Source organism: Zalophus californianus, chromosome 4 (genome assembly GCF_009762305.2).
Source record: "Zalophus californianus isolate mZalCal1 chromosome 4, mZalCal1.pri.v2, whole genome shotgun sequence".
Lineage (NCBI taxonomy): Eukaryota > Metazoa > Chordata > Mammalia > Carnivora > Otariidae > Zalophus > Zalophus californianus.
The window spans coordinates 79,690,648-79,709,187 of NC_045598.1; the positions used below are offsets into that span (position 1 = coordinate 79,690,648).

The window sequence follows — 18,540 nt, forward strand, 5'->3', positions numbered from 1 at the left end:
AGACTTTCTCCTAGCCTGAAACAAGAGGTTACCCCCACTTAGCAATGAGCAGGGAGATACAGATGAAGGTGTTATCTTTCCAGGCCAATGCCAGAATAAAGGAAAGGAAAAGAAGGAAGGGGGGTTTTCTATTTAAAGTATGAAGTCTAAATCTGGTGTCTCAAATGGAAGCAGTCCACCTCAAGGTCAGCTACATCTCTTCCCCATCAATTTGATTTAGAGGATCCGATGTGTGCAAAGGACCAACGTCAGTGGAGCCTTTGTTAGCTGTAAGATGTGTCCTCAAGGCTCTCTTATGTCTTTTAGTCTTACGGCTGTGTCAGTGATCAGGAGCACTTGGTAAGGTCCCTTCCCACGGAGCTCAAGAGCTGTTTTTTTAAAAATGATGTTTCCAAAACACCCAGTCACCAGGTTCCAGACTGTGACCAACAGGAGCCTTTGAACAGGGGGGTCAGGGAAAGCATGTGTATCCTGTCGATGGTAAGCCTTAACATAAGGCTTTAAAGACCAGTAGCTGGTCATACTAGCATGAGATAGGATCAGCAGAAAGTTTTCTGAGAGAATACCACCACATTTGCAAAGTTTTGTTAAGGTTTGTATGATTTGCTCAGTGCAGTGGGTGCTTTGATCACTGGAGATGAGGGAAAATATACCTCAAGTGGGAAACATATTTTCTAACAATTTCTTTGCTTTCATGGGGGCGTCAGCCTTGCAGCAGGAAAAAGCTTCAGCCCATCTGGGAAACACACCTACAGTAACAAGAACATACTGATAACCCATTCTTTAAAATTGCAAATTTATGAATACATTTCAAAAATTCTAGAAGCATGTGCCTTTTGAAATTTTTCCATATGGCATTAACATATACAAATATCTTTTCATTTCTCTGTAATGAGAAGTTAAAGTAGATAAACCTATGTTTAACAATTAATGTATTAGTATTTTGTCTTATTTGGAAATGATCTAGGTATTTAATAAATTTAACTTAACTCATCATTTAACCTAACTCAGCAAAACTTTAAGGTTTTAGATTACCAAAAAGAAAATTTGAGAAAACTATTTAAGTAGACATAAATATTGCTGAAAAGTTCATTTATAAACTTCTGTCTTGCTTACATCTATTTACTTATCCTTAATAATTATGTTAATTACCTACAAAAACTTCATTCAACATTAGGCAAAGTCAGTCATTATCCTAAGCTACTTTTTTTTGACAGACCTTACAAGCATTAACATGAATTTATTAGGCTAGTAAACTCAGGTAGAATAAAAGTTTTATATTTACTCTTGATGTCTGTTTTAATTAAACCATCAACCTGAAGTTTGCTTTAATATTAAATATTTTTCCAGATCACATGAACTTGAAAAACATTTGGGTTTCTAGTTTCTATCTTTCCAAGAGTTTTAGAATGGCCAAACCTTACAAGCACTTGCCTTCAAGCTATATAAATAGAGCTCTTTTACAGATTAATTTCAGCAATACCATCTGGAGGTATAAAATACCATATAACTACAGCATATGCATGCATGCCTTCAGCCACTCACCACCAACAACAAAACCCAAAGACAGACCAGTGGTGATGAAACAAGAAAGGAATTTCTTTCAGTGAGGCCAACACCGGGAAGGCAATGGGTTAGTGTCCCAAAGTTGGTCTCCAGAGTGCCACAAATATTTCCTGGTTTTATATAAGGAAAATGTGGGACAAAGTTCGGTGGGTAGGTCCAGGTGGTCAACAAAGGTCAAGCCAGTCACTGTTTTGGGGTCAGTCATGTGGGGTCTTGCAGGCTCTGGGCAGTCCTTACTGTTGAGGGATAGTTTCATTCCCATCTGGCATGTCTTGCCCTCAGGGTCTTTTGCCTGAGATAAAAGATAAACTGGAAAGACCTTAGTTAGAAAATACAGACTGACAATCAAAAAAAAAACCGAAAACGAGGCAGTTGAAGTTCTCTTTCATTTGACACACGTGAGCATTCAGAGACACAGAAAACTTCCAGCTTCTGTTTTGGTTACAGTGGTGAGCATAGCTGCCTTCCAGCTTCTATTTTAAAATGACCTGCCATGAAAAAGGTACAAAATTTACTAGTCATAAAAGTTGGATCTGAGGTGGTTTTTCCAATAGATGAAATAAGTTAAGTTGAACTGTCTAGATGACTAAAGCTTTAAAAATTTGTGGAGAAGACACTGAAGAGGTGTTCTTTGTCCTTGGCAAGTCAAGTTCCAAATGACCTTTTCACTCCCCCCCTTTGTTTCCTTGATAAGAATACCTCCCTGCAATCTGGAAAAGCCCCCGAGAACACCAGACAGAAGGCTGAACACGCACATTATAAAGGCACAGGAAAAAAAACGCAGGCGCTCCCTACTATGACTTCCGTCCCCTTAAAGCCGGAAGGTTTACATTTACCAGCCTTTTGAGATAAACAGGGGAGGTTTGGGATTTGGTAAAAGGGACTGGCTGTCTTTGAATTGTTTCTGGAGCCACACCTCTCGCCCTGTAAAGACTGGATTTGTAAAACCGGGACAGCTGGGGTTTTTTGTTTTGTTTGTTTTGTTTTGTTTTTTAAAGATTTTTATTTCTTTATTTGACTGAGAGACACAGCGAGAGAGGGAACACAAGCAGGGGGGAGCGGGAGAGGGAGAAGCAGGCTTCCCGCCGAGCAGGGAGCCCGATGCGGGGCTCCATCCCAGGACCCTGGGATCATGACCTGAGCCGAAGGCAGACGCTTACTGACTGAGCCACCCAGGTGTTCCCAGGACAACTGTTTTCAACCCCTCAGAGAATGGGGTTGCCACTTAACTGATGTCAAAGGACTGACACACCCATCCACCTATGGTGTACATTTTCCTCTGGGTGCATTTAGCTTGGAGGGAGAAGACCTAAAAAGAAAATATAACAATAAATTAAACTAAAAATTCAGGCTCTGAGTATCAGCTTCCAGTTTGACCAAATTTCTGATTCTAGAATTATTAAGTCCTTTCAAATGTTTTGTCAGGTTCCAGCCAGGACGGACAGTATTTTGGGCAGGATTAACCTTACAGACGCAAGAGGCGTCCTCGAAGAGAGTTATGTAAAACACAGCATCTTCACAAGATCTAGAGTCACTGTCAAAGATAGCCAAAGAACATCCCAGACAGAAAGCCAAGCCTCGTTCTTAAGACACAGAAGGAGACAATCAAGAAGGAAATAGTTATTCCCAGGACAGAGTCAGTACCCCATGGTCTCTATGTAGAAAGTAAGGGACAATGTGAATTTTTATTCCCCTCCCTCACTTGGGTTCAAGAGGTAATCTATAAAAACTCTTGAGGATCCTCCCAGGGCTTAAGAAATGTTTTAACTCTAGACCTTAGTTCGACCTTTAACCAAGGACAGAGAGATACCTGAAGAGGATCACCAGTAGCCTGGAATGGTCTTATTTCAAAAGGTCACAGTTAAGAGTCTCTTCAGAAGGGAAAGGCAGTTCAGCCTGAGGCTCACTAGGGTAAGTACTTGAATGAAGACTAGAGAGGAACAGTAAGAGTTAACGGCAGTCTTAGAGTCTTGCTTTAGGTTCCTTTTCTCTTTTTTCATTAGCTTTTTTAATGAATCGTCCAGTGAAACTATTTTGGAATTTTGAAACCTTTTGGAGGCTTCTGCAAGCCAGTTAAAACAGGTACCCCATTCTGTTTATTTTGGAAACTCTTGCTTTCAAGTGCACTTCTTAAATGAATGATCTTGTCCAACTGGAACGTTCCCCATAATGGCCATTGCAATTCTACGTTATTTTTGGTAAAACTTTTTTATCTTGCTGGATACCTGCAACTTCTAGGACTGTCGTTCTTAGACATAAGATGAGCAGGTGCTCAGCACCAGAAGATGGCATGCTCAGCTCTCTGGATGCAAAGGATCCCATTCCTTCTAGTTAGGCCTTTGGGTTTGTCAGAGTCAAATTAAGACCTCAGAAGAACTTGCTGCTGGGTTAGGGTTGTGTTTTACTGCGTGCCTCATTGCACGGAAGTTTTCTTGAGGTTGGCAGGTGACCTAGTGTCAATCTAATCTGATCCATGACCAAGCATCCTAACGCAGGAGTCTGAGTTAGATGGCAAGTACTCTAACAGCTATTAAATGCTCCACCAATTCCCACCAATTTTTGCAGCGTTTTGGTCTCCAAGAGCCCCACTAGCAATGGCCTTTATTTACATTAAAAAAACAAATGTGTACCCCAACAAACCAGCAGTAACCAAAACATGGCGCTGCAGACTGGCCAAGAGAAGGCCGTGCGAATCACCAAGAATCCCCTGTGTGGACTAAACCAGCAGACTCCATTCACGGTGACTGTGGACGGGAACTAAGAAGGGATTCTAACACAGAACTGTAGACTGAACCAAGGGCTAAAGACTGGTGCTCTGTTCGAGCCTCCTGTCAGTCCAGACTGACCTGTCCACCCTGGACTGGAAAGCCAGTTAGATCAGTAGCTTGAACACGAGGAGCATGGCTGAAACTGAGAGGAAGTGGGGAGAAAAACCATGAACTCAGAAGGCCTTGCAGGACGCTACAGTTGTGTTTCTCGAGAACCCAAATGCCGTCAGAAGTTAGCTTCGGATCCCCACGCCGCCAAAACCTGTTAAAAAACAATTCCACCAAGTCAACGTGAAGATCTCATTGGCTTTATTTAATGATTCATGAATCAGACAGCACCCCACCCAGCAAGTAGAGGGGAGCTCTGGGGAGCTTTACAAATGGAAGATGTTTATAGGAAAGAGGGCGGGGCAAGAAAGCCAAAGGAAAGGACTGTTCCAGGCAAGGTTGTTTTCCCTTAGGAGAAGAGCAGCTATCTTGCAGATGGCCTCATCATCTTTTGGAGGATGGAGAGGGCCCATGCGGCAGGCTCATTAGCACCCATCAAAAAATTCCTCGGACTGGTTAAGATTACATTTCTGGGGAAGGTTGAAATTGTATTAGGTATTAAGCCCCAGTTTGGGGACTCAGCCTAAGTGACACCATTTGGGGCCTGTGGTTTTCTTTTTAACAGCAGTATTGGAACGAAGATAAACAAAGAGATAATTGGCTCAGAACAGAGGGCCCAGAAATAGAACTACATATACATGGTCAGTTGACTTTTTTTTTTTTTTTTGGAGAGAGAGTGCATGAGAGCAGGGTGGGGAGGGGCAGTGAGTGAGAGAATCTCAAGCAGGCTCCATGCTCAGCGCAGAGCCCAGTGCAGGGCTCAGTCTCAGGACCCTAAAATCATGACCTGAGCTGAGATCAAGAGTTGGACACTTAACTGAGTCATCCAGGCGCCACCATGGTCAATTGATTTTTAATGAAAGTACCAAAGTAATTTCATGGGGTTAAAGAAGTCTTTTCAACAAATGATGCTGAAATAAGTGGAAAGACATAGGGAAAAAGTGACACTTGTTCATTTTGTACCAGGACTCTTACCTCCTACCACACACACAAAGTAATTCGAAGAGGCACCTGGGTAGCTTAGTCATTTAAGTGTCTGCCTTAGCTCAGGTCACGATCCGAGGGTCTTGGGATCAAGCCCCACATCGGGCTCCCTGCTCAGCAGGGAGTCTGCTTCTCCCTCTCCTCTGCCTGCCACTCCCCCTGCTTGTGCTCTCTCTCTGACAAATAAAGAAACAAAATCTTTTTTTAAAAAAGTGTTTAAAGTTCTAGAAATCAGATTAATAGTGCCTATACGGGTTGGAGATTGATCAGAAGGGGGCTTGAGGGCACTTTCTGGGATGATAGAAATGGTCTATACCTTGAAAGGGGTGGTTGCTTAAACATCTATATTTGTCAAAGGTCCCTAATTGTATGTTTAAGATCTGTACGTTTCACTTTACATAAATTTTACTTCAGTAAAAATAAAAGGAATCCCTTATATTCTGATTGAGACAGAGCGTCAAGATGTTGTAATTTTAAAAAAGAAAGCAGACTGTAGAGCGGTATGCTGTATACTACCTTTTGCATAAAAAGGAGGCTATATCCTAAGTGTAATTTAGGTGTTTATATACATATAAGTGTGCGTGTGTGTATGCATATATATATGTATTTGTTTGTGTAAGTGTCGTATCAGACAAACATAGCCTACAGGGTGTAATCAGAAAGAACTTTATTTTTGTGTGGATATTTTTTTCTGGTTTTATTTTTTATTGAAGTATAACATATAATTATGTTAGTTTCAGGTGTACAACACAGTGATCGACAATTCTATATGTTACACAGTGCTCACCATGATAAGTGTAGTTACCATCTGTCACCAAAGTTATTCCAGTATTATTGACTATGTTCTGTAAGCTGTACTTTTCATCTCCGTGACTTATTTATTTTATAACTGGGTTTTTGTACCTCTTAATCCCCTGTTATCTATTTCACTATCTCCCTACCCACCTACCCTCTGACAAGCATCAGTTTGGTTTTTGTATTTATGAGGTTTTTTTGTTCATTTTTTTTGTTTTTGGATTCCACATATAAGTGAAATCATATGGTATTTGTCTTTCTCTGACTGACTTATTTCCTTTAGCGTAATAACCTCTAGGTCCATCCATGTTGTCACAGATGGCAAGATGTCATTCTTTTTATGGCTGAGTAATATTCCATTGTTTAAATATACCACCTCTTTATCCAACTATTGACAGACACTTGGGTTGCTTCCATATCTTGGCTATTGTAAATAATGCTGCAAAAACATAGGGGTGTCTATGTAAATTAGCATTTTTGGTTTTGGCGGGTAAACACCCAGTAGTGGAATTACTGGATAATATGGGAATTTTATTTTTAATTTTGTGAGGAACCTCCATACTATTTTCCACAGTGGCTGCACCTATTTACATTCTCACCAGCAGTGCACAAGTGTTCCTTTTCCTCCACATTCTCGCCAACATTTATTTCTTGTCTTTTGATTCTAGCCATTCTGACAGGGGTAAGGTAATATTTCACTGATTTTGGTTTGCATTTCCCTGATGATTAGTGATGTTGAGCATCTTTTCATGTGTCTTGTGCCATCTATATGTCTTCTTTGGAAAACTCTCTGTTCAGGTCTTCTGCCCATGTTTTAATTGGATTATTTGGTTTTTAGGTGTTGAATAAGTTCTTTATATATTTTGGATACCACCCTCCTGTCATATATTATTTGCAAATATCTTGTCCCATTCAGTAGGTTGCCTTTTTGTGTTGTTGATAGCTTCCTTCACTGTGCAGAAGCTTTTTATTTTGGTGTAGTCCCAATAGTTGATGTTTGCTTTTGTTTCCCTTACCTGAGGAGACATATCTAGAAAAATGTTGCTAAGACCAATGTCAAAGAAATTACTGCCTATGTTTTCTTTCAGCAGTTTTATGGTTTCATGTCTCACCTTTAGGTCTTTAATTCATTTTGAGTTTATTTTTGTGTGTGGTGTTAGAAAGTAGTCCAGTTTCATTCTTTTGCATATAGCTTCAGTTTTCCCAGCACCGTTTATTGAGAGACTGTCTTTATATTCTTCCCTCTTTTGTCATAGATTAATTAACCATAAATGTGTGGATTTATTTCTGGGCTCTCTGTTCTCTTGATCTATGTGTCTAATTTTGTGCCAATACCATACTGTTTGGATTACTACACGTTTGTAGTATATCTTGAAGTCTAGGATTGTGATATCTACAGCTTGGTTCTTCTTTCTCAAGATTGCTTTAGCTATTCAGGGTCTTTTGTGGTTCTATACACACTTTAGGATTATTTGTTCTAGTTCTATGAAAAACGCTATTGGTATTTTGATAGGGATTGCACTGAATCTGTAGATTGCTTTGGGTAGTATGGACATTTTAGCAGTATTAATTTTTCCAGTCCTTGAGCATGGAGTATCTTTCCATTTATGTTGTCTTCAATTTCTTTCATCAGTATTTTATAGTTTTCAAAGATTAGGTCTTTCACCTCCTTGGTTAAGTTAATTTCTAGGTATTCTTTTTGATGGAGTTGTAAATGAGGTTGTTTTCCTAATTTCTCTTTCTCCGTTTTCTACTTTCTTTCTGTCTCTACGTTTATTCAGTGGGACTAGTTTTTTCTCTGTCCCTGAATGAAAACACAATTCCCAAGACCACTGTGGTTACTTTCAAGTAATAATTACTCAGTCACTTTAAATGGTAAGAGATACTTTCCATTCAGTAATTAAAATGTTCCGCCCAGTATGATAGACTTCAGACTTGACTGACAGTTGAAACTTCTCCCTCCCCCCTCTTGGGCCAGGAGCGGATGGGAAGGCTTTGGTCAGGGAAGGGGGCTGCAGTCCTCTCTCTCCTCCTCCTCCTCACCGTCTACTGAAACAGGCTTCTGACTCTCAGGGTTGGCACAGCAAAAGTGAAGAGGCATAAGAGGGAACAGGAGCATTTTTACTGGATCGATACTAGTACCAGTTTCCTGGGTTTGGGAAATGTTCCAGCCAGTTTTCTCCCGTGGACGTGTTTTGGGTTCTTTGGAGACTTCCCATCACTCTGGCGGTCTCAGCTGCAGTGTTCTTCATGTGGTCAAATGCATTTCTGCCCTGGATGGTCATTTGCTAAGTCTTCCCTGGTCCTGGGACCTTAAACAGCCACCTCCAGCTTCTTTCTGCTAAGGGCCCCCCTATCTTCCATGTAGCTGTCTTGGACACCAAGGACACTAGCCTCCACTTCTCAGGGCTCAGACCTTAACCCATGGGGTCATCTAAGCCCTCTGAGTTTTCTAGGAAACCCTTCTCATCTGATTTAGGAGTGGTATCTCTCACCCTCTCTCCCTTGGGGACAGGAATGGATTCACATGAACATTCTTCTCTCTCAAAAAACAAAAACAAAGCAAACAAATGAAAAACTCTTTAGAATTGCTCTTTTACATGATCCAATGTACTTATCAGTACCTGTACAGAGTCAACTTTACTGTATCCAAAAAAAAAATAAAATCAAAGTATCAAGAATGTAGATAGACTATGACAAATGAATTTAACTTAATACAAATATATGACATAACCTCACTGAAGAGGGAAGAGAGAAAAGGAACTGACCTATGATGTAACTTTGGAAAACAGCCTTATGACTAAATGCTGTGAACTAAGACAAAAATAACTGTACATAGGCACCATGCTCTAGTAGGTAAGTTTGTTTCTCACAGGGGTACTAGTTAGCATTCTGACAGTACATACTAGGGTTGATTATAAGAGGACCTAGGATCAGTGACATCCCAGTAGCAATGAGCATACCCAGTACCCAGATACTGGTTTCTAAATACCATTTTCCAAGGGCTCCTTGGAGAAATGACTGATTTTAGGACTTGGATAAGGAAAATACAACATAAGGGTGGCATAATCTTGCAGAACCACAAAGTGAGGATGTGCTCAAAATTACCTAGGGGCCGGCCTAAAAGACCTCCTAGTGGCCAAAGCTGGAATGATTTGAGCAACAGAATAAATAGCATACTAGATTATAACCTAAAGAATAAATACTCATGATTAAATAAATGGGGGGAGGGCATAGAGGGATAAATCTTTACAGAAGAATCCCAAATAATGTATGTAGATACTTCCCGCTTAATTTCCATCCCCTTAAGGGTGGGCTGGGCTCAGTGACTCCCTCCCAAAGAATCTAGAAGAATAGTAACGTGACAGTGGAGAAACCTGACAGATACCAACCACCTTAGCCAAGTGATCAAGGTTAACTTCACCAGTGATGTCATGTTGCTATCATGTTCCCCAGTGTGATTCTATGGAAAGGGCACTTCATCTCTGTGGTGTTCTTCTCCAACCCATAACTGCAATCTAATTATGAAAAAACCTGAGGGACAATTTACCAAATACCTGACCATGAATCTTCAAAAGTGTCAAGGTCATGGGAAACAAAGAAAACCTAAGAAATTATCATAGACCAAAGGACACATGACAACTAAATGCAACATGGCATCCTAGATTGTATTCTGGAAGAGAAAATAAAGGACATTAATGAAAAGTTGCAAAATCCAAGTAAAGACTGTAGTTTAGTTAATAGGATAGTAACAATGTTAATTTCTTAATTTTCACAAATGTACTGTGGTTATGTTATGAACGATGTTAGGGGAAGGTGAGTGAGGTATACATAGGAACTCTCCGTAGCATCTTTGCAAGTTTTCTGTAACTTGAAAACTACTCCAAAATTAGAAGTTTATTTTCTAAAATGTTCTTCTAATCTTCAACTCCCAGTGTGGGTGAGGGGTTTAAGAATAACCAGTTTTCGAGGGCACGTTCTGCATGGAGCACTGGGTGTTATGCGCAAACAATGAATCATGGAGCACTACATCAAAAACTAATGATGTAATGTATGGTGATTAACATAACATAATAAAAAAAGAATATTAAATTGCTATTCACTACAGTAAAAAAAAAAAAAAAGAATAACCAGTTTTCTACCTTTTTTTTTTTTTTTTTTTGGCAAGCCCAGTACGATGGGGTCTAACGTCTCATTTTGGAGTATAATTTCTATTATCTTTGAGCTTCAGCTGTGAACTTCCATTTACATTTCCTATTACATTCACATGTTTTAAAAAGTCTCTAGAATGATATATAGAGGGGCACCTGGCTGGCTCAGTAGGTAGAGCTTGTGACTCTTGATCTTAGGTTGTGAGTTTGAGCCCCACATTGGGCATAGAGTTTACTTAAAGAAAAACAGGGGCTTCTGGGTGGCTCAGTCAGTTATGCGGCCAATTCTTGATTTCATCTCAGATCATGATCTCGGGGTCCTGGGATCGAGCCGTGTCAGGCTTCATGCTCAGCGGCGAGTCTGCTTCAGGGTTCTTTCCCTCTCTCTCTCTCTCTTTCCCCCTCTCCCCACCCCGCCCTTTCCCTGCTCACTGACCCATGCATGCTCTCTCTCTAAAATAAGTAAATCTTAAATAAAAAAGAGAAAAAACAGAATGATATACTAGAAACAAAAACAATGACTGCCTGAGAAGAAATGTATTTTTCCTCAAAGAGAAAAAAACGGCCATTTCTCACTATTTATTTATTCTATGGTACCTTTTGGAATTTGAGCCATGAGAATGTGTTACACCTTCAAATTTTTTAATTAGGGAAAAGCTGCTTATTTGTATTACCCTCCTCTTGAATCACTATTCAGTGACTCAGGAACTATTTCTGTAATGTTGTGACTTCCTGAGAAAGATTCTTCCATATGTTCTATGTTGTGTTCAGTGAAAGTTCAGAAGCCATTTCTTTCTTCATGACAATATAATACGGTTTGCATTTGGGTTCTCTCAGATGTTTCATCTTCACACACTTCAAAAAGTACTTGGTTTTTAGCAATTTTTCAGATAATTTGGCACTTCTTGGGTTGGGATTATTTTCACTGTGGGGACCCAAGGAAGGAAAGAAAGGCAGGAGGCTGTGAAGGTGCTTGTGGCCTCATTAAGAATCATTAGGATGAACATCCCTTAAAGAAGAGTTAGTATATATATACAATGGAATATTATGCAACCATCAAAAAAAATCTTTCCATCTGCAACGTGGATGGAACTGGAGGGTATCATGCTAAGCGAAATAAGTCAATCAGAGAAAGACAAGTATCATATGATCTCACTGATACGAGGAATTCTTAATCTCAGGAAACAAACTGAGGGTTGAGTGGTGGGGGGTGGGAGGGATGGGGTGGCTGGGTGATAGACATTGGGGAGGGTATGTGTTATGGTGAGCGCTGTGAATTGTGTAGGACTGATGAATCACAGACCTGTACCTCTGAAACAAATAATACAATATATGTTAAAAAAAAAAAAAAAGATAGTAGGAAGGGAAAAATGAAGGGGAGGAAATCGGAGGGGGAGACAAACATGAGAGACTATGGACTTTGAGAAACAAACTGAGGGTTCTAGAGGGGAGGGGGTGGGGGGAAGGGTTAGCCTGGTGATGGGTATTAAAGAGGGCACGTATTGAATGGAGCACTGGGTGTTATACGCAAACAATGAATCATGGAACACTACATCAAAAACTAATGATGTAATGTATGGTGACTAACATAACATAATAAAATTTAAAAAAAAAAAAGGATGAACATCCCTGAGCATTTTTATGTTTCAGGAAGAGGTCCCAAGAGGATCAGCTTTTTCATCTACCAGTTCTCAACCGCAGCTTTATTCATACATTCATCACTACCAAGTACCCATTCTGTTCAGAGCAAGCCTGTCAAGCTTTATTCACCTCCTTAAAGAGGATAGAATAAAGCTGCATGTTTCATTGACACAGCTTCCCACTGAACCAGCCCCCTTGTGTCTAACAGTTCCTTAAAGACATGCAACTCTTGTGCTGGAGTTGGAGTTTGTGTCTAAGAAGGGCCACTATAAGTCAGAAATGTCACTCTCCAAGTATAGATTTCTGGTTTCCCTGGGTCCCCATCATCATTCCCCACCCAGAGCATCAGCTGATTACTGTAAGAGAGCACAGTTGCCTGGCTTTCTAAAGTGTATTTAGCAAACAGGATGCTAAACTTTTTATTACTGCAGATCTTATGCTTTCTTATTTGTTGAGAATTTTAAATAAACATTTTTTAAGTCAAGTAATTAAATAAACATCTCTGCCATTTTTTCTTTCCTTTTTAGCAAGTCTTTCCCCTTGTTTAACCGATGCATCCCTCAAACGCCTGAGTGCTATTCCTTGTTTGCATCTGTTTTGATAAATGATGTCGACATCCTCCATCGAATTCTAAGTGGAATAATGTCAGGAAGAGACATAATCCTCGGCCTGTGTATCTTTGCATTAGGTAATTTTCAGTTAGTTTTCTTACAGTGACTGTGCCAAAGTTTCTAGCACTTACGTTGTACAGTGAAAATTATCCTCTTGACTTAAAGATAAAACTTCACATATTTTCTTCATAAATATTTTCAATATTTTAGGTTCAGGTGGGAGAGGGGGCAATAGTATTAGGGGAACACCAGCCGGCTCTCTGCCAAGAGACCTCAACTGCATGTGGGTTTGCCTTAATACAGTGGCCATGTTCCAGAGCCTAGTCCTCAGCTCTGAGTAAGCATGGGTGTGCAAAGCAGATTCACAAGCTGGCCAGTTTGCGAATTGGCAGTGAAAATTACAACTGTCAGGGGAACCAGAAATGCGTGTCTTCTGGCCAGACTGCCCTCTCTCCATAAGTAAGCCAGGTCAGAAGGTTGCTTGGTGAGCAAGGGAAGGAGGCACGTGCATCATGTTAAATAGCATCAGACAGCAGTGGCCTGATGTAGCCAACTGCCTGCTTTGGGTTGTAGGCACGTCGAGGCCTCAAGCCAGGACACGCCTCTTCCGGGCGTTTCTGGAAGCAGCTACCCCCACCCCTGACCCTTTAACTTCCTATTTGCTGTCCTCCAACTTGAAGAACCCCTTTAAGAGTCAACTTTGTCTTTGAACAAATTAACACATTCTGCTGTTGTGGGCAGTAGTAATGGCCTGCTGTCTACCCCTTTCTGCAGTGGCTGCTCCCCAACTGTTTGGTTGAAAGAAATTCTTTGGTCAGCCATGATTTTACCAGTTTACAAGTTGAGTGTTCTGTAATTTCATTACCAGAGGGTTACTAATTCCTGAATGCTTGGGGATGCCTAACTCGTCACCTTTATGTAACTTCCCGATTTCCTATGACCCAAATGTGCCAGGCCTTGTGTTTACTCTTAACTCATTAAAACCTCGTCAGAATGCTGTCACCACTTGTAGGAGGGGAAACTGAGGCTTAGGTTAAGTGACTTGGCCAAAGTCATGTGGTGACTAGACTGGGTGGCAGAGCTGAGACTTAACCCAGGGTGTGTTCTGATCCCCAAACCCACATTCTTAACCACTACACCAAAATATCTATATGTAATCCTGATTTCTTGTTTAGACAAAAAGTAAAATAGTATCTATAAATTCACTGAAATGCTTAACATAAATGCATAAGCCTAAAAGCCCAAGTACTGGACAATAGTGTGCAGATTTTTTACATATACAGCTTACCAAAACATTAGAACCTTAAAATTGTCATTTCTAAAGTCATTAATTGGGGCGCCTGGGTGGCTCAGTCGTTTGAGCGTCTGCCTTCGGCTCAGGTCATGATCCGAGGGTCCTGGGATCAAGCCCCACATCGGGCTCCCTGCTCCTCGGGGAGCCTGCTTCTCCCTCTCCCTCTGCCTGCCTCTCTGCCTATCTGTGCTATCTCTCTGTCAAATAAATAAATAAATCTTTAAAAATAAAAAAGGCATTAATTTTTCATATTTAATAAGAATACCTGAGAACATTTAAAGTTAAAACTATACATAAGCTCAATAAGAAGTCAAAAGAGTTAAGTATGGTAAAAAAAAAAAAATTTTTTTAATGGTTCATTTGAACTTAAAAAAAAACATTTTGGGGGGTACCTGAGTGGCTCAGTCAGTTAAGCATCTGACTTAGGTTCAGGTCGTGATCTGGGATTGGGCTCTGTGCTCAGTGGGGAGCCTGCTTCTCCCTCTCCCTCTGCCCCTCTGCTCATGCTCTCTCTCTCTCTCTCTCTCAAATAAATAAATTCTTAAAAAAAACATTTTGGGTATTTGGGAATAAGACCTAATTAACAAAAAAAAATTTTAATGCAAGAAGAATGCTAGGGCTTCAGAAACTGGCTTACTATACAGACTGAACTTGTATATGCTTCAGAGAGTGCTCTGGGTGTGTCTTGTTATTTTTGTTTAGTAGATGTCGAAGATATTTAGTAACTGAAGGAACTCCTCAGCCCTCCCTCTTCTGGGAGTCATGATAGCCCTGCCATTGTCATCATCACTCTCACACCTTGAGAGTGCTGTTGGGGTTTTTATGTTCTGCTTAATTTTTCAGCCTTGTCTTTGGGCATGATAGTCACCTTCCGATTCATCACCACCCTCCTGGTTCACATTTTCATCGCACTGATTATTTTGGGACTGTTGTGTAAGTATTTCTACTTGATGGATTTCTTTTTGATTAAATGAAAAGCCTTTCCATTAAGTATGGAACTTAAAAGTTGGCATTCTTGAGCTAAATAGGCTTCAGAGAGTCTTTCATCCAACCCCAGCGTTTCACATATGAGAAAACTCAGAGCCAGAGAGAACAAAGGGACGTGCTTGTGTCCTGCAGATACTTGCCAAGTTGATGCCGGTCTGTGATCTCTGCCGCTCTCTCCAGCGGTCCTCGTGGCCCTACCATTAACAGACTCCAAGGCTTGTTGGAAAGAATGCCTGCTTTTAAAGAGTGTCTTCTGACCTTTCACATCAGCTGTTGACATGTAGGTCCCCACAGTTGTCATGCAAAGGCTCCCACCAGTCTAAAACAATTCAGGCCCTGAGCTGGGGCAGGGTCCCAAAGACCCTCCCTGTGCCCACGGGTTCCCCTTTTGTCGCCGGACTGTGGGTCCATCCAGGGGTTGTCAGGAAAGGGGGTCTGAGAGAGAGGGGCACACAGAAAGTTCAAGGTAACAGCTATTTACCAGCTGGCATGGGATACTTGAACTTTTAATAATTGGTATGACTGTAGGGTTTCATGCCCCTGAATAATCAACTCTGCCCTCAGCAACTTAGAGCCCTATGGCTCACAGGTGCACAGCGTGCCATGCTGGAGGACGGGCACAGCCCCTCATGACGGACCCTTTCCCGCCTAGGACAAGGGAAGACCAGTGTGACCCTCCTCTAGTCACTGGTGGTGGTGTAGGTGCAGGTAGTGCCTAAATGGAGGGCATGTGCAATGTCAGGCTACCCACCCAGGCTCGTGAGTGCCACGCTGACGTCCCGGTTCCCGCAGGGGTCGGCGCCAGTGGAGCTCCTCGGGCAGTTCTAGACTTTGGACTTGAATGGTGTTCCCCTCACTGCCCTGCCCGTGCACTTTCCGCCCTGCTCACACCCATACCCAGTCTGCAGGCTGGGCTGACAGGACGCACCTGTGTTCTGGAATCCCCTCCCCATGCCTCCCAAAGACAAGCAGCCGCTGCGGGCCCGGACGGTCCTTGGGGAGGCTACCCTGGCCCTGGCCAGCTCCTCTGGAGGGTTGGGTGGTACCCATAAAGCCCCAGGCCCTTGGGACCCACTGCCCGAGCCAGGCCACCCCATGTATGGTCCACATGGAGGGGGGGGGAAGTTACCCATGCATCTGTGCTGAGTTGCCCTGGTGTTTTGCTTTCTAGTTGTCTGTGGTGTCTTATGGTGGCTGTATTACGACTATACCCATGACCTCAGCATAGAATTGGACACAGAAAGGGAAAATATGAAGTGTTTGCTGGGGTTTGCTATTCTATCTACAGTAATCACGGTAAGAAACGCCCTTCCAGCAGGAGTTCAAGTAGCCTGCTAAAACTCTGAAATCCAAATAATTGGATTTTAACTAAAAACAGCTAGAATTTGGGTGGGTTTTTTTTTTTAACCTCAGAGTATGCATACATAATAGTATGGTGAATGTATACATGTTTAGTGCGTTCTCTTTTTTATTTGCAATACCCACACAGGAATAAATCAAAACCTTCAAAAAAAAACAGGAAAAAGGCTTTACCTTCTTCCCAGGTCATTTCTGCCAGCTCTCAGAGGTTGATTTGTTACTTGTGCTGATTCATTTTCCTTGAACACAGTAGAACCATTTTTACCCCCAAGTGGCAGTAAGGTGGACGCTGTAAGTGGCGGGGGGGGGTGCAGACTTACAACAGTTCCTGTTTCCTGTTTGTGAGGAGCCTCCCCGTTCAGGCCAATGGATGCTCTGCCCCCTCCAGGGTGTGGCAGCTCCCACTGCCCTTGAACACAGAAAGCCTTTTATTTCCAAACCCATGGGCCACTGAGTGATTTTGGTGTTCAGAGAACCCACTGCCTCCCCCGTGAACACCCTAGTTGAAAACCGGCTAACAGAATGTTGAGGCAGCAGATATGGTTGTTGTGGGAGGAGGGAGCTTGGAAAATCATTCAGGTCACTCTGCAGGGGGCATTAAAAGCCTTAGAATCACAAGGCCCTGGACGGGGGCTGGGGCTGATTTTTAGGCCACCATGGCCACCCTTGCTGGTGTGTTGCTTACTCACCGTTTGTGGATGGGCCACAGCTAGGGTTCCCACAAGCCCTTTAATTCTGCCGGCGAGCACAGACTCTCTCACCAGTTCTCGGCTAAGGAGAGCCTTCCATTCCCATATTTAGTAGTCTCCACATTTTCTCCTTTCTAGTGAGGTTTCAGGTGTGTGTGTTCGTCACATGGAGTGCATCTCAGGGAGCAAGTGTATGACTAAGGAAAGTTCCTGATCTGTCCTGCCCTGGGCAGGGACCAGGCCTGCAGCTGCTCCAGGGCCTGTAAGGAGGCTGAAGGAGAAGGGACCCCCTGCACCCCAGGTGGAGGCTGGAGCGGTTGGGCAGCAGGGGACAGCCCGCCTTCTCCCTGAGCGCTCCATAGGGCTTCCTTTGTCTCTACACACTGAACCTTTAATGGCCACCCAGACTCCAGAGTCAGGGGTGACTTCTCTTCCCTGAGGTAAGGTTAGCGTGAGGGAAGGCTGTGAAGGCAGAGAGGCTGTTCTCACCTGTGTCTGTGAGGACTGTTCAGGGGTTGTGTCAGAGGGTAGCAGCAAACCAGCCCCCACACCATTCACATGGTACTTTTGTCACCGCTACTTACTAAGTTCCTGCCAAGTGCTGGTTGCTGGGTGGGCATGTCCTCACAAGAGCCCTAGATTGTTCGTTGCCATTTACTGAGCCCCTCTCGTGCACTGGGTCCTGTACTAGGCAACAGAGCTAGCAAGACAAAACACACCAATAGCACCTGTCCCCTGATTAGATGAATTACAAAGGAAGCAACTGCATGACGTGCTACACGGGGAAAGACTCTAGCCTTTGTGGTCTCGGGTGGGCGTTCAGACCCATGGCCTACTACCCACCATGTGACCTCACAGAATGGCTTGGCCTTAGGCCTGGGTCTCCTCATCTGTCAAATGGGGGTATTCCTGAAGGTTCCATGGACTTCCCTGCTCACTGGGGAGCATCCGCCACAGAAGCTCGGCCACCCCTAATGCCCCTGACTGGAGACCTGGGGCTGAGAAAGTGGGGCTGGCTACAGGGCAAGAGGATAACCCCGCCTAAGAAAACCACTGCCCGCTTGCTGCTCCCCCCGCCAGCCCAGCTTGGCTCCCACAGGACCCCGGCACAAGGTGAGGGAAGGAAGACGGGGAAAGTCACATCCTGTCGTGTAGTCAGGCACCACTCTCTGTCCCCAGTGCTGGTGTCCAAGGGGGAAGAGGAGTTAGCAGCTGCCCCTCTTCTCCCTCCCTCCGCCTTTCTTACCCCCGCTTGTCCAGAAAAGCAAAAGAGAGGGGCAAACCAACCTTGGCAAGAGGGGAACAGAAGCAGAAGAAAGGTCCCCTCCTTCAACCCTCATCCCTTCTTGCTTGCTCACGTGGGAGCCCCATCCCGCTCGTCTCCCCCCACTCCCTCCCTACATGCTGGAGCCCAGCGGATACCAAGAGTCTCATCTAGTGAAGATTTCCCAGGGAAATCCTTGTCCGCTACCAGGACACTTGGGTGGATATATGGTCCTGTCTCCTGAGTTCCCAGAAGCTAATTTACAAATCAACTTGAAAACGTTGTTCTGGGAAGATGGGGGCTGCGTATGAACATTATCTAAA

At 43.0% G+C, this 18,540-nt stretch overlaps 1 protein-coding gene across 6 annotated transcripts in view; it reads left to right on the top strand.

Moving 5' to 3' along the window:
- SLC44A3 (solute carrier family 44 member 3) overlaps positions 1–18,540 on the top strand; it is a 91,593-nt gene that overhangs the window by 16,993 nt on the left and 56,060 nt on the right. For all 6 annotated transcript variants that reach the window (XM_027611102.2, XM_027611109.2, XM_027611120.1 and 3 more), the window contains 3 exons: positions 12,541–12,701; positions 14,762–14,851; positions 16,077–16,201. In XM_027611102.2, the coding sequence (XP_027466903.2) occupies positions 12,541–12,701; positions 14,762–14,851; positions 16,077–16,201 (376 nt within the window). The remainder of the gene's footprint in view (positions 1–12,540; positions 12,702–14,761; positions 14,852–16,076; positions 16,202–18,540) is intronic.